General features: G+C 55.8%; 1 protein-coding gene across 4 annotated transcripts; it reads right to left on the reverse strand.

Moving 5' to 3' along the window:
- Window positions 1-949: 949 nt before the first annotated feature.
- MEIS3 (Meis homeobox 3) lies at window positions 950-12,675 on the reverse strand. Of its 4 annotated transcripts, none has more exons than XM_044930789.2 (13): window positions 11,859-12,675; window positions 10,011-10,186; window positions 9,645-9,804; window positions 9,491-9,541; window positions 8,233-8,283; window positions 7,903-8,097; window positions 4,950-5,061; window positions 4,614-4,762; window positions 3,603-3,679; window positions 3,315-3,373; window positions 3,136-3,219; window positions 2,497-2,566; window positions 950-1,484 (listed from the first exon to the last, which is right to left on the reverse strand). In XM_044930789.2, the coding sequence occupies exons 1-12, from the start codon at window positions 11,868-11,870 to the stop codon at window positions 2,517-2,519; spliced, it is 1,176 nt and encodes a 391-aa protein (XP_044786724.1). In that variant the 5' UTR covers window positions 11,871-12,675; the 3' UTR covers window positions 950-1,484; window positions 2,497-2,516. The 4 variants fall into 4 exon arrangements, with proteins under 4 accessions (XP_044786724.1, XP_044786723.1, XP_006067509.1 ...); XM_044930788.2 differs by having other exon boundaries at window positions 950-1,404; window positions 11,859-12,670; XM_006067447.4 differs by having other exon boundaries at window positions 950-1,404; window positions 7,903-8,001; window positions 11,859-12,665.
- Window positions 12,676-14,883: the final 2,208 nt, after the last annotated feature.

A 14,883-nucleotide genomic window follows, 5' to 3' on the forward strand; every position in this document is an offset into this window, starting at 1 on the left:
AGACTGAGTCTCTTCAGTGACAAATAACAGCCTCTGCCTTTGGTGAGCACGGACGACCTGCCAGGTGCCCTTCTGAGCACGTCCCTCGGGAAACCTCCATGAACCAGCACAGCCATCCCGTCAGGCAGATAACTGCACTCCCCCTCCGGGTATGGACACTGAGGCCCAGCAAGGTGATGCCGCTTGCTCTATGCACCACAGCCACTGTGTTGCAAAGGCAGGATCTGAACCCACATTGGTCAGCACTGCTCTCAATGGGCAAGGCTCTTCACCTCCCAGGCTGTTCATCTCCCAAGGGGCAGATGGACAAAGTCACCTGTGAGCCACCAGGTGGATGCAAGAGTCCTTCATCCCTCCCTCGATCCACATCTCTTTCTATTTGAGTTTGCAGCTCCCCACACACCCCCTGTAAGGGGTGGACTGTATTTTTCTTCCTTTGAATCTGGGCTGGCTCTTCATATTTCTGGGGGTCAAGAGAAGATAGTGAGATAAAGATGGACCAGATCTGAGCCAGGGCCTCAAGAGACCACGGGCCCCTCTGTTCTCTCTTAGGGTCCAACCAAGCCTGTATTCTAACTGAACAAACCAAAGAGCCTGCTGGTCTATGTCACCACGCAGCCCAGTCACCCCTGTTGTCCCCACTGCCCACCAGCAGAGCCTCCTTGCTGACCCGTGACTGGGCACAGATACACAAGAGAGCCCTGTTGAAGCCACCAGAACTGCCCAGCGGAGCCTAGTACACTAACCCATAGAAAAATGAGCTAAGAATTAATTGGCCTTTTGAATCATGAAGCTTTGGTGGGGTCTGTTATATGGTGAGAGCTGACTGATACACGCGGAGGGCCTGGGGAGAGAGCAGGGGACAGACTATCAATTATTGTTATAATTAGTAGCTCATGAGCTTCACACTATGAGAATTTGAATCCTGGAAGAGACCCACGAACTCAGATTGGTGGCTTTTTAAGACTTTATCATTAAAAAAAAAGAGAGAGAAGACAACAGAAGAGGGAGGTAGGGGGAGAGGGGAAAGAGGGTGGTGGGCTGGGAGGATGAAGGGAACCTCCCCAAATGTCAAATCCAGGTGACCTTCCTTCCCTGATGGCCCCAGCCCACCCCCAATCCCTTCTCTGTCCTGGGGGTCCCCAGCCAGTATCTTCTGCAGACCCAGGCCTGAGATCTCAGCTTGGGTTTTGGGCAGAGGTGACGGCACAGTGGGGTGCAGGGCCGGGAGGCCTTGTCTTTGTCCGTGAGAGACCCTCGAGTGGGCGCTCAGGCCCCTCATGTCACAGCAGGGTCCCAGGGAGGTAGGCGTTGAGTTGGGGGGGGGGGGGGCGTAGGAGGTGGGCCAGGTGGTAACCGGAAGCAGGTAAGAGCCTGAAGCGGTCACAGTCCAGAGGGTGGGGTCTGTGAGGAGGAGAAGGAGAAGCCAAGTCAGGAGGCAGGGAGGGGTCTGGACCTCGATCAGGCCTTCTGTGCCATCAACCCTAGAGGGAGAGGGACACAGAGAGAGAGACAGAGGCAGAGAATCGGGTCAGACATGGAAGAGGGAGAGAGACAGAGAGGAAGAAATAAAAAGACAGGGAGGCAGTCAAGATAAAGAAAGTGATAGAGACAGGCGAGAGGGACGGACAGAGCAGGACAGAGAAGAGACATAAAGATAATCAGAGATGGAGATGTGGAAAGAGAAAGAGTGAGAGAAACAGAAAGAGAAAGGAAAAGGCAAGGGTTGGGGGGAGAGAGAAGAGTGGAGAGAGAAGTCGGAGGAGAAAAGGCAGCTTCCTGGGGCAGCAGGGGGAGATGCTCCCTCCATCACTGCTGTCCCAGAAGTCCCCTGGGACCAGGGCCCGCCTGTCCATGGTTGGTCAGGGCAGAGCTGTGATGCCCATGGACCCGCCAGGCCCTGAACAGACCTGTCCATTTCTCCTCTCAGGCTCAAGCTTCCAGAGTCCTCCATATGTCAGCCCTAGCGGGTCTCCACTCTCATCTCCCAGCCTTTCTACGGGTCCTGAGTTCATTACTTACCCATTGACTTACCAACCTCAGGCCAGCCCAGTCCTTTGTTATGTGGGGTTGTCGGGGAAGAGGGGTGTGGCCCAAAGGACTGTCTCATAGCCTTTGCATATACTGTTCCTTCCTTTCCTGTATCACTCCTCTTACTCTCCTGGTCTCAGCTCCAAAGTCCCCTCCTTCAGTAAGTCCTCCCTGAACCTCCCAGCCTGGGTCCAATGCCTCCTCTGGGCTCTTCCAGTTCCTGGGTTCCCTCCTTCCAGCCCTGCTTACTGTAGGTCATTACCATCTAGGGACAGGCCTGTCTGGACTGTGCATTGCACATGGGCAGGGCTGAGGTGGCATAGTCACTGCTGTGTCCCCAGCACCACCCAGCACAGGGCTGGGCACCCTGCTCTGGGTGGGCTCACTATGGGAGTCTGAAGGTCTTACAAAGGGTTGGGAGTAGCATAACCCCCAACCCAATGTCCCTAGACCTAGGACACTCACATTTCTTCTGACTTCAGCCTCTATAGATAATGCCACTCTCCTTCTAAGTTCAAACTCATCCCCATTGATCCTGGAAGACAAAAGTGGGGTATTAGTGGGTGTTCCCCAGACACCTCCATATGCTCCCCTCCCCCTTCTTTCCTGAAGGGAATCCTCTATCAGGACAAACTGAGTCATCATTTAAGAGGGTGGTGGTGGTTTAGTTGCTAAGGCGCATCTGACTCTTGTGACCCCGTGGACTGTAGCCTGCCAAGCTTCTCTGTCTGTGGGATTTCCCAGGCAAGAATACTGGAGTGGTTGCCATTTCCTTCTCCAGGGGATTTTCCCGACACAGGGATCCAACCCGTGTCTTCTGCTTTGGCAGGTGGATTCTTTACTGCTGAGCGACCAGGGAAACCTGTTTAAGAGGGTGCTGGTCCTTTAAGCAAAAATGGAACTTTCCATTGGATGGGTGAAGTCTGGAAGAAGCAAACTCTGGGAGGAAAACACGGAGCAGGAAACCTGTGTTTGCATCTCCAACTCCCCTCTTATGCAAATGAAGCATTTCAGCACCGTAATCCAAGAAGGAGGGGCATCATCTTGTTTAGGGGCGGGGCCTGGTGCCCTGGGTGTGGCTTAGTTAAGGGGGCGGGGCCTTACCTGGAGGCCTGACGGTCACGTGTGACTGGGTTTCGGTGTAGCCAGCCATGGACTGGCCCTCTGGGCTGAAGGCTGCACCCTGCCCTGTTGAGGGATGCAGGCTGAGCCCCAGGATGCCTGCCAGGCTTCGGCACTCCCCTAGAAACATGAGGCCCTCTGTCCCCACCTTCTCTCTGTACCTGTGCGGTTGGATTGATCGATCATTGGTTGCACGATGCGACGCCGGGCGTTAATGAACCTGGGAGGGGGTCATGGAAACGGAGGAGGGTGCAAAGAATGAGTAGAAGAGAGGCCGAAATGAACACAGAGAGACAGAGAGCGAGTGGGCTGGAGAGGACAGATAACAGGGGCCGCCGGAAGAAGAGAGGCTCTGAGGGGCTGCGGGGCCTCCTTCAGCACCGCGGACAGCGCCCGGCCTCCCACCCCGGGCAGGCCCACGGACCGCCCAAGCCTCCTGTGTCACTCACCAGTTATTGACTTGCAGGATGGTGAGCCCCGTGTCCTGCGCCAGCTGTTTCTTCTGCTCCTCTGAGGGGTACGGGTGCTGTAGCCACCAGCGAGAGTTACCCGGCTTGCCTGGCTGCCCTTTGATCCCCAAGGCCTGGCCTGCCCAGGTTCCCCATGGGGATTGGCGAGCCCAGGGGGGGGGCAGGGCTGGGAGAGCCATCATGTCTAAGCTTCTATGCTCCCCGGAGCCCAAAGGAGGGAGGCAGAGCCAAGCTTTGGGCAATTACCCTTGCATCACCTCCTCCCCACCAACCTCTTCCAGCAATTAGAGGCTAATCGGCCAACTCTCATTAGGGAGGTGGAGCTGGGGTGGGGGTGAGACTCCACCACTCCGGGGAAAGGAGGCAAAGCCCAGCACCAGCCCTTGCTGGGTCCATTAGGTCCTTGTGTATGTCTCTCCCTGTCCCAGTCTCTATCCTTCCCTATGTCTGGCTGGCTGACTGGCTCTCCCTCTCTGTGACTCAATCTCTCCTTGTGTCTCTCTTGCTGATTCAGTGCTCCCTAAATCTTCCCATCCCTATCCTCATTTCAGCCTCCCCTTGCCTATCTTCCTGTCTGTATTTTACCATCCCTCTCCGAGAGGCAGAGGGGTGCAGCGATTAAGGCTGAACTGCCGGCATTTAAACCCACTTTGGGCTGTGAGACCTCGATCTCCTCATCTGCAAAATGGAGCTAATAACATCCCTGCCCTCAGAAGGATATGTTTGGCTGGATGGTGGATGATTGACAGGTGGGTGAATGGGAGGGTGGGTTGGAGGGGAGGACTGAAAGAGTCAGGAGTCCTTAGTGGCACCCGGCACACAGGTGGCATCCACAGATGTTTGCTCTTGTCAATTCCCATCTGCTTGAGAGTCTCTCTCAATTTCCCCCCTGCCTCAGCCTCCCATCTCCAGGTCTCAGTCTCTATGCAGTACCATCCTGCACCATCTCTCTCTCTGCCCACCCCATGCCCAGGGCCCCAGCACTCTCACCGAGAGGTGCTGGAACAACCAGGCTCTCATGATGTTGGTGGCCACCTTGGGGAAGATCCCTCTCTTCTTATTCCGCCGCCGCTCCTGGTCCAGCTCCTCGTCCTCTCCCCCAGAGCTGGGAGAGGCCACGCTAGTGTCCAGTCCATCTCCTGAGTGGGGAGAGGGATGCTGTACTTGTGGACAGGGAAGTTGGGGCGCCAGAGGGACCCAGAACCCTCCTCTGAGGCACCACACCATACCCCAGTGATCCTTGCCCCTCTGGAAGTCCTGCCTGCTGTCTAACTTCAATCCTCAGCCTGACTCCCACCTTTCCCTTCTGCTTCTCAAGTTTCTCACCTTGGTCACTGGAGTTGTCCCCACTCTGGGAGGCCAGGCCCCCGCTGGATGGACCTGGGGTCCCCAAATGTACAGACCCGCTGTCTTCATGGTCTCTAATCCATGCAGTATTCTGGAAAATAGGAGTTGGAAGTCAGTGTCAAACCTTGGGATGCAATATGCAACAGCGACGAAGACCATGGGCTCTGGAGCTAGGACTCCTGAGTGTGAAGCCTCTCTCTCTGACTGTCTCTTTGCTGTCTCTTTGCTGACCTTGGGCAAGTCACTTCACCTCTCTGTGCCTCAACTGGAAAAACGGAAAGCAATAACCGTCCAGCCCACCCCCTCCCAGAGTATGGTAAGGATTCAATGAGTTAATTTACGTAAAGGCACATAGCAACCGTTCAGTAAAGATGAGCCTGTACAGATCTCCCAAACCTTATCTGAAATCCTTGGAAACTAGCACTGTTGCAAAATTCAAAACTTTTCACATCTTTCAGCAGTAAAACCAGTGCACATTGCTGTGTATTTCCTAACACCCACAGCAGGGTATGGGGCGTAACCTCGTCATCAAACTCATTAACATTTCTGCAGCAAAATGGATGAATATTTAACTAAGTGGAATAAATAAAGGCTATAAATAGCCTCTCATTAGTTCAGGTCAGATTTTGCTGCCAAATGAGTTTGCACCAAACTTAAATGGGGAAAAAACAACCCACCAACATTCAGTTTTCAGAGATTTGGGGGGCTCCAAATTACAAATCAGAGAGTCCAGGGCCATATTTTCTTTATCCAAACTCCTACACGTTCTGAGGAATTTGACGATGCATTGAATTCACCTCTGTCCCAGCTTTGTGTCCCAGGAGGCCTACCAACCCATATAGATACATCAAGAAGCACTGAGACTTTGTCGTTCAATTGTTGGGAGGCAGCTTGGGTGAAAATGGGGGTGGAAACAGCCACAGGCGGTTGTTGAGCCCCAGGGTGATCCCTTCCCCTGCTGAATGTCCTAGACCCTGCTCACTGCTTTGTAATCAGTCCCCCAGCCCTGCAAATAACCCAGAGTGGATGTATCATCTGTGTTCTGCCAGGGCTCAGTCTGAAACACTTGGTAGCGTAGAGAAGTTTCCTCTGGGCTCAGAACATCTGTGCAGAATTGAGAGTGTGTGGGCCTTGGGGATGGGTTGTGTGCAGGCTGTAGGATCATCAGGTCTGAAGGCTTTTGAACATTGTTGAAACTGTCACCCTCCCCTTCTGGTGCTGGATCCATTCAGATGCTGTGGGTACATGCGTGTTAAGTCGCTTCAGTCATGTCCGACTACTTGTGACCCTTATGGACTGCAGTCCACTAGGCTCACCTTGTCTATGGGATTCTCCAGGCAAGAACACTGGTGTGGGTTGCCATGCCCGACCTAGGAATCGAACCCGTGTCTCTTATATCTCCTGCATGGGCAGGCGGGTAGTGGACCTGATGCTGTCCTGAGTCTGCCGTGCGGCATGTAAGTGTGAACGTGATTATGTCCCTGCCCATCATGGCAAGGGCGTCCCTGGAGAGGAGGGGGTCTGTGATGTGGTTGTCACCTGGGTGGAGCTGAGACATGTAGAGGTGTTTGAGCATGGTTGTGTCACTCTCGGAACTGGCCAAGTGGCTGTATCTGACAAGGGCAAGGCTACGTTTAGTTTTCTAAGCTTGTGGCTTTAGTTCGAAGGGCCAGTAGTGTGTGTGGTTATCCTGATTCCTGCATGAGCTGCCAGGCGACTCCATGATTCTCTGTGTGTGGAGGGAGGTGTCATGGCCATGGGAGTGTGTTGGTGGCTGAGTGATGATATGGAATATGACTGTGCCTCCGAGGGAGTGGCAACGGATCAGCATACGCACAGGGTGTGCCACTGAGAAGATGTGTATTATGGGTTGTTGAGCTTCCCTTGTGGCTCAGCTGGTAAAGAATCTACCTGCAATGCAGGAGACGTAAGAGACGTGGGCTTGATCCCTGGGTTGAGAAGAGCCCCTGGAGAAGGGAAAGGCTACACACTCCTGTACTCTTGCCTGGAGAATCCCATGGACAGAGGAGCCTGGTGGGCTACAGTCCACAGGATCACAAAGAGTCAGACACAACTGAAGCGACTTAGAACACACACTCATGGGCAGAGGCTCACCTGTGACTTCTGTCTGCACATGCTCAAGTCTATGCAATTGTGGTGCGGCTGTGCGCCTGTATCTGGGGGCGGGTGTCGTGTTGTATAATTGTTGAGTGTGTCGATAGCGTGACTGCCTTGTGGGTGTGGGCCTCCTCGGGATCTGCATGGCTGTTGTATGATTATTACCTGGGTGCTCAAGTCTATGAAACTGTCATCTGATAGCATCTGAGACTGAATGGATCTGGAGCCACGTGGTCATTGACTGGCAAGGTGTGTGTCCACGCCAGCTGAAGTCTGATTGTTAGGGGATTGGGGTAACACGTGTGTGCATGTGCGCAGGCACTGTCGTTGCTCTGGGTCTAAGTGTGACTGCAGCTGAGTTTGTATGACAGGAGCTGAGGCCATTTGGGTGGCTATTTTGTGCCTGGGGTCTGTGCACCATGCGCACGCACACACACATACTCTAGAACGGCAGTGTCTCGGTCAGGCTGTGAGATCTATGACCCTGTTATGCCGCTGGGCTGTGTGTGTTTAAGAGTGCAGTGCATGTTATCACCTGGCTGTGAGTGTACTGGTTTGTGTGGCTGTGTGTGAACCTGTGTGGGTGTAGCCCAGTTCACAGCAGGTATCTGCAGCTGTTGGGGTGTATGTGCGTGCTTCCGTCCAGCTGTACCGCAGTCTGTACAGCTGTGGCATAGTCGGTGCGTGTTCCATGGTCAGGCTGTGACTGGCTGTGCCTGCCTGAGGCTCTGTCATAGTGTGTATGACCCACCCCCAGCTCTCTGGGCATGCCTTTGGTGGCAGGGCGGTGCCTGCTGCCCCATGCCGAGCCCACCTGGTCTGGGAGGCTGGGGCAGGAGGCCGGGTAGTCGTCGAGGTCTTCTCTGCAGCTGCTGTCCCGATCCTCGATGACCAGGTCGATGGGCATCTTCCCCTTGAGGCAGGTGATGTAGCGGTGACAGAAGTTGTCGCACAGGTCGTGGACCTGAGGGGGCACCGGGGTACTGGGGGGGCCACCCGGGGGCCAGGCCTGGGGTGCACAGGGGTGGGGGTGGCCTTCTGCTCCAACTCTGGTAGGGAGAGAGCCTGAAGGAGGGGTGGAGGGGGCAAGAAGGGGAGGGATGGGGGGCAAGGGAGGCCGTGCGGGGAAGTAAGAAGCACTTACCTTCTCCAGCTCCAATAGGTGGAAGCGGAGCACTTGAATGGCCTGTATCATCTGGAAACAGACAGAGGAGGGGGGAGAGGGAGGGAAGAAGGGAGGGAGACAGAGAGAAGGAGGAAGAGGAGGAGGTGAAAAAAAGAAGGCAAGGAGGAGGAGGAGGAAGAACAGAGGCAGAGAAACAGAAAAAGTGCATGGGATGACAAAGAGAGCAAAAACCAGTCGACAGAGGCAGAGAGAAATTGGCAACAGAGACGGAGACCCAGGATTAAGGAAAAGGCAGTGTGAGATTGAGATCAGACATAAAAAAAGAGAAGCAAGAGGCGCAAGAGACAGAAGAGGACTCATCGCAAGAGGGGTGAGCTAAGGTCAGCTCTAATAAAAACACCGTATCCTTTGCCTGCGTGGCCTCTGCTCTAGGTCTCACCCTTCACCTGAAAACTACATTTCCCAGAGCCCTTTGCCAAAGGGTTCAGCCAATAGGAAGCCCTGCTGGGAGCTGGACCAGGAAAGGAAGGGACAAGCTGGGGTACTTATGCCTCTCTCTGCCTCTCCTCTCCTCTCTTCTCTTTCTCTCCCTTCTCTCTCCTCTCCTCTCTCCCTTGCAGCCAAGTGGTTTCATTTATTTAGGTGTGGACTCTGTTCTGCTGACTGATAGAACTAGCTAACTTAATGAGTCCTCAGTCTGTGCCAAGCATTGACTCAGTATATACCCACAATGGGGCTTCCCAGGTGGTGCTAGTGGTAAAGAACCCTCCTGCCAATGCAGGAGATGTAAGAGACGTGGGTTTGATCTCTGGGTCAGGAAGATCCCCTGGAGGAGGAAATCCTACCCACTCCAGTATTCTTGCCTGGAGAGTCCCATGGACAGAGAGGAGCCTGGCAGACTCCAGTCCATAGGGTCGCAAAGAGTTAGACACAACTTAAGCGACTTAGCAGGCACATACTCACAATAGCCTTACATGATAGAAAGTATTACTAGCTACACTTTGCAGATGAGGAAAAAGGGCCCAAGGAGGTAGACCTGCTTGCCCTGGATCTAAGAACTAGTAAGTGTAGTTGGGATTTGAACTCAGGCCATCGAATCCCTGTTCACAAACTCTAAGCTACACTACACTGCACTGCAAATGGCAAAAATTATCACTATTTGAGGATGTGGGTCAGGTGGTCTCCTCTCTGCTCCCACAATCAACCCCAGGGCTATGGAGGGTGGAACAGGAGACCCCCTTGGAGGAGGGGGTGTTGGGGAGGGCCCAGGTCTCACCAGATTGTCCAGCTCTGGGTTGGAGGAGAAGAGGGGCCTCTCGGAGCGGACCTGAGAGAAAGAGAGAGGCAGAGGAGGGCACATCCCATCTCCTGCCCATGCCCCCCGCCACTTCACTGGCTCTCCTGGGACACCGCGGATGGTGGGTGCCCACCTGCTTGGCAAAGGCTGCAATGTCTTCGTTGAAGGAATCGGAGGAGCAGACGTCACCGCCCGGGGGTGTGCCCAGCCCAGTCCCAGCCCCATCACGGGGAGAACATGTGGCCAATTCACATTTCTCAAAGACCAGGGCTAGCAGCGGGAAGAGCGGGTGGCTGGGGGAAGCAGGAGGAGAGACGGTTCATGAGGGGTGGGCGGGGGTGGGGTGGGGCTGGGAGGTATGGTGCAACCAGGAGGTGGACAGGAAACCCAGAGGAAAGAGGTGGAGAGACAGACGCAGAAGGAGAGAAACATATCCAGAGAGACAAAGAAACAGGGTTGGGGGGCGCATCCCGAGAGCCCTCAGCCTTGTCCCACTCACCCATAGATCTCATCTTTCTCCCTTCTCAGGCCGTCACTGTCCAAGCCCGGGGGCTGGGGAGGCCGGTGGGGGCCATAGGGCCCGGGGGCTCTCGGTGCCGAGGACACTGCCTCCGAGAAGCCAGCCAGGGCTGCGGTGCTGTCCACGATGCCGGGGTAGTGGGGCAGCTCATCGTACTGGGGGGGAGGTGAGAGGGGAAGCCCCAGGGAGGTGTCGACACAACAAGAAACCTCCCTACCTTCTCACCCAGGAGATGCCCCCGCCCTGCCCAGCCACCTGCCCTCCTGTCTGCATAGAGCTGTCTGGGTGGGACCGAAGGCCCCATCCTCAAGTTTTCACTTGGACCCATGGACTGTGAGAAATGTCCCATCAGAGATTCCCGATGTATGGGCAGGAGGGTCCAAGGGAGAGAGACTGACCCAGGTCTCAGATCTGAGGGTCAGGGCGTCAGGGATTGGCTGGTTGGTAACTGTCAGCTTCTCCCAGAGTGAGGAGGGGAGAGAGATTCAGAGAGAAGGGGAGAGAAGAGAGAGACTGGGAGGGAAATGAGAGAGAGAGAGAGAAAGCTTAGAGGGAGGGAGAGAGACAGAGAGAGAAATGTTGGGAGAGGGTAACAAAAAAGGCAAAGAGAGAAAGAGACAAGAGATAAGGAGAGATGCAGAGACAGAGGAAAGAGTAGAGAGGGAGAGAGATACAGAGAGAAGATACAGGATAAACAGGCAAAGGGAGATGGGGACCGAGAGGCAGAGGAGGGGAGAGAGGGGAGGGGAGAGAGAGGAGCAGGAGGGAGAGATTGATTTTTGCTCATGGACACTGCCTATCAAAGCGGTGCATCGTTTGTACACAAATGTACGCAGTCTCCCCGACTTCCATTTCATTTCACAGACCAGTATGCATGTCTGAGTGCATCTTAACAACTTGTCACACTCCACTCCCCATGTGAGCCCACCACACACACACACACACACACACACACACAGAGCCAAAAGCCAGGCTCAGGAACGAATGAATGAATGAATGAATGAAGGCATCAGACATTTAGCACCGTGCCTGGTACACATTCAATACACACTTGTTGAAACCAAGTATAACCCAGCACAACCACACAAACCCACTTGTGCCGACCGCCCCAAAGAGAAGCCAAGCTTGAGATTTCTCTCTCCTATCATCACAGAAGCAAGCGCACCAGGGGAAGCCAGGGAAACCTGAAGGCACCCAGGTCCCACCCTTTCCTTTGAGGGAGAAACTGAGGTTCGAAGAGGCAGAGAGACTGAAGAGAGGGGAGTTCCAGCGGTCCTGCCGGCACGGAGGGCTCTGAGTGTGTGTCTCTGCCCTCTTCTCCTAACTTCTCCTGAGTCCTGAAGTTGAATACAACTGCCCCCCACCGCTCATCGCGGCACATCTTAGGACGTCTGGGAATCCTGTGGTGTTCCTGCCCCGCCCCCCCTCCCCACCTCCACTTTCAAAGGTGCATGCTCACCTCTTCGCTGACCTCTCATCCCCCAAGACCAGGAGAGAGAGAATCCCTTGGCCCTGCCTGGCCAGACCCACCTCCCCAGCCCTGTCCCCACCCCTAACCCTCCGGGAGGACTTGGAACAAAAGTAGACGTGGGAGAAGGATGGGGGAGGGCAGAAAGAGAAAGGGGGTGGGATAAAGGGCCTGGGATGGAGGGGGAGACCGGGGCAGAGAAGGGGAGACTGAGGGGCAGGGAGAGGGGACGAGACGGCGGAGGGAGCGCTCTGGGCTGAAGGGGGCCACAGCTCCCCAGGGAGGCGATGGAAGGATGGGAAGGGGGGTGGGGGTGCGACGACCGACCCGGGCGCAAGATCGCCCGCCCTCACACCTACCCTCCGGGCCATGGGCTGATGCCGGCGGCAGCTCCCGGGTCCCTCCAGGGCCTGGCCGGCGGGGAGGGCGCAGCCGGGGGCAGCGGCCCCAGATGGCCCGCGGTGCCGACGCCAGGGGGTGGGGCAGGAGGCTGGGTGCCCGGCCCCCCCACCCCCACCGCTGTCAGCGGCAGGCGCCCGGCAGTGCGGAGGCTCCGAGCATGGACCCCCAGCCTCCTGCCCCCGCGGGGGTCACGGCCAGGGAAGGGGCGAGCAGGCGAGGGAGGGCCGCCCGAGGCCCCCTCCCCGGGGCCCCCAGCCCCTCCCCCGGGTCCTGGGAGGAGGGAACCAGCCCGAGACCCGGGGACCGCGAGGCGGGGGACAGAGGGGCGCCGGGGGGCCGGGCCCGGGCGGCGGGGGGCGGCGAGGGGCTTGCGGCGGCTCCCAGCGCGGTGCGGGGTCCCGGCGTTGGCGGGCCGGAGGGATGCTGGCGGCTCCGTCTCGCTCTCTCCCCCTCTCCCGGTCTCTCCCTCTCTCTGTGGTCACATCCGGAAGTTCCACAGCGGAGATGCTTAACCCGCTGTCCGCCGGCGGCTCGGCCGCGGGCCGGGCGGGGTGGGGCGGGGGCGTCCGGGGCCCTCTCCCCTCCCCTTCCCTCCCCCTCCGCGCTCCCCGGGGCTGCGGCCGCTTTCGGGGGCGGCTTTTTGTATGGGAGCCTCCGTGCGTCTGGTCCGCCCGGGTCCCCACCCCTCCGGCCTCCCTCTCTCCGCGGCGCCCCCTCGCCCCCGACCGCGCTCCGGTCTTCTCCGCCTTCTCCCCCTCCCGGCCGCCCCGGGTCCTTGTCTGTCTGTCTCTCTCTATCCCCTTTTCCACCCTTCCCCGTCTCTCCCCATCTCCCTGCTTCACTCTTTTCCTCTAGATCTTCAAGTCTCTCTGCTTCCTGTCTTTCTCTTTGTGTCTCTGTCTCTCGCTGTGTCTCTCCTTTTCTCTCTCCCATCTCTGCCCCCTGGCCATACATCTATGCCTCTCTCCCGACCCCCCAGACTCCCAGAGGCCCCCTTCCCGCCTCACCCTTTCCTTGCTCTCTCTTTCTCCCTGTCTGTCTGTCTGACTGTGAGACAGATCAGAGGAGAACCAGAGGCTGGAAGTCACCAAACCCCTTTTTCTACTTTCTCTTCTTGCTCTAGACTACCCCTCCCCACCCCCCAACTTCCCACCTCTGGGAGACAGGGACACTTATGTGCTTCCCTGAAGCCATCCGTGTGTGTGTGTGTGTGTGTGTGTGTGTGTGTGTGTGTGTGTGTCCTTGGCTGTGTCTGTCTGTCTTGGCTGTGTCTGATTGTTGGTTCATGCCTGTTATGGGTGTTGTTTCTGTGTATGAATATGGTGAGTTTGGGGTGTTTAAGTGTGTGTGCCTAGAAACCTCACTCTGTCCCTCTGCCCACTTTTGACCTCTGCCTTTGGCAAGTTTCTTAGCCTGTATCCCCCTCAGTGGTTCTCAGGAGTTTGTGATGGAATCTCTGAAACTGAAGGTTAAGATGTGGCTGGTTACACATCTGCTGGAGATCAAAGGATTCCCCAGAGGAGCCTGGGGCCCAGGCAGCCTTTGAAACTGGTGTTCTAGTGAAATAAAGAAGGTATCTGCAACAGAAGTTTATTGAGCACCTACTGTGTGCTGGGTGATGTTCTGGAGACATCACAGGGAGCAAAAGACAACCTTTCCTGGCCTCCTGGCCCTCACATGCTCCTGGGGATGGTGTGGGGGAGAGAGAAGAGTCAGGTAAATAAATGTGTAAGTATAAAGTCACATCTGGAGGTGATAAGTGCTCTGAGATGAAGCAGAATAAAGACAGGGAGATGACAAAAGCTGGACAGGCAAGTTCTCAGGGGAGGTGTCATCTGAGCAGAAACCTGAAGAAGGGGATGGAGGGAGCTCTGCAGGTGTCTGCCTATCATGCCAGGCAGAGGGATGGCAGGTGCAAAGGGCCTGGGGCAAGAATGTTTTCCAGGCCAGCGAGGGCAGGAGGGAGAGCAAGACCCCTGGGATTCATTCTCTCACTGGCGTTTTCTACAGTAGGGTCTTTTGGGGGGGGGGGGAAGATGGCATGTATTTTGTTTGTTAATTTTTAAAATGTATTTATTTTCACCTGTGCTGGGTCTTCACTGCGGTGTGCGGGCTTCTCTTGTGGAATGCGGGCCCAGTACTTAGAGTACGCCGGCTCAGTAGTTGTGGCTCATGGGCTTAGTTGCTCCGCAACATGTGGAGTCTTCCTGGACCAGGGATTGAACTGCACTGGTAGGCAGATTCTAGACCACTGGGGAAGTCCTTCCATGTGTTTTTTCTTAATTATTTTTATTCATTTTATTTTCAGCTGTGCTGCATCTTCATTGCTGCACGCAGGCTTTCTCCGGTTGTGCCGAGCAGGGCTGAGTCTCCAGTTGCGGTGCATGGGCTTCTGACGGCAGTGGCTTCTCTAGTTGTGGAGTACGGGCTCTAGAGCACAGGCTTGAAAGTTGTGGTGTATGGACTTAGTTGCTCCTTGGCATATGGGATCTTCCCGGACCAGGAATTGAACCAGCATCCCCTGCATTGCAAGGTGGATTCTTAACCCCTGGACCACTAGGGAAGCCCTGCAGGAGGGTCTTTATCCTTTGGTGACCTCAGATTCTCAAGGGGATGTGTAAGTGGGTATCAGGAGGCCTGTGAACTCCCTCAAGTCTTCCTGGCAAAGTACGGACCTGGTGCCTACGTGATTTTACAGGGAGATGGCCCATACTTTTCATCCTATGACCAAAAAGGATGCTTGACCCCCAACAGCTAGAAACCATCACCCCAGAGGAAGAACTCTAAAAAAGAAATGAGGCAGAGATCCAGAGAGAAGGGGGCAGAAGTTGGAGGAGACGAAGACCCAGGGAAAGGAGGGGCAGAGGTGGGCAGACGGAGTCTCAGAGAGAGAGAAGGGGGCTGAGAGGGCTGGCGGAGACCATACCCCCACCCCTGCTGGGCTCTCTAAGGATATTTTTATGACCCTCATAAACAGCTCCA

Source organism: Bubalus bubalis, chromosome 18 (genome assembly GCF_019923935.1).
Source record: "Bubalus bubalis isolate 160015118507 breed Murrah chromosome 18, NDDB_SH_1, whole genome shotgun sequence".
Classification (NCBI taxonomy): Eukaryota; Metazoa; Chordata; class Mammalia; order Artiodactyla; family Bovidae; genus Bubalus; species Bubalus bubalis.

Coding starts and splice junctions, on each gene's coding strand:
- MEIS3 (XM_044930789.2), bottom strand. Junction 4,763..4,949: donor GGACAACTCCAGTGACCAAG/GTGAGAAACTTG, acceptor CTCCCCACTCAG/GAGATGGACTGGACACTAGC. Junction 3,680..4,613: donor GGTTGTTCCAGCACCTCTCG/GTGAGAGTGCTG, acceptor TGGTGGCTACAG/CACCCGTACCCCTCAGAGGA.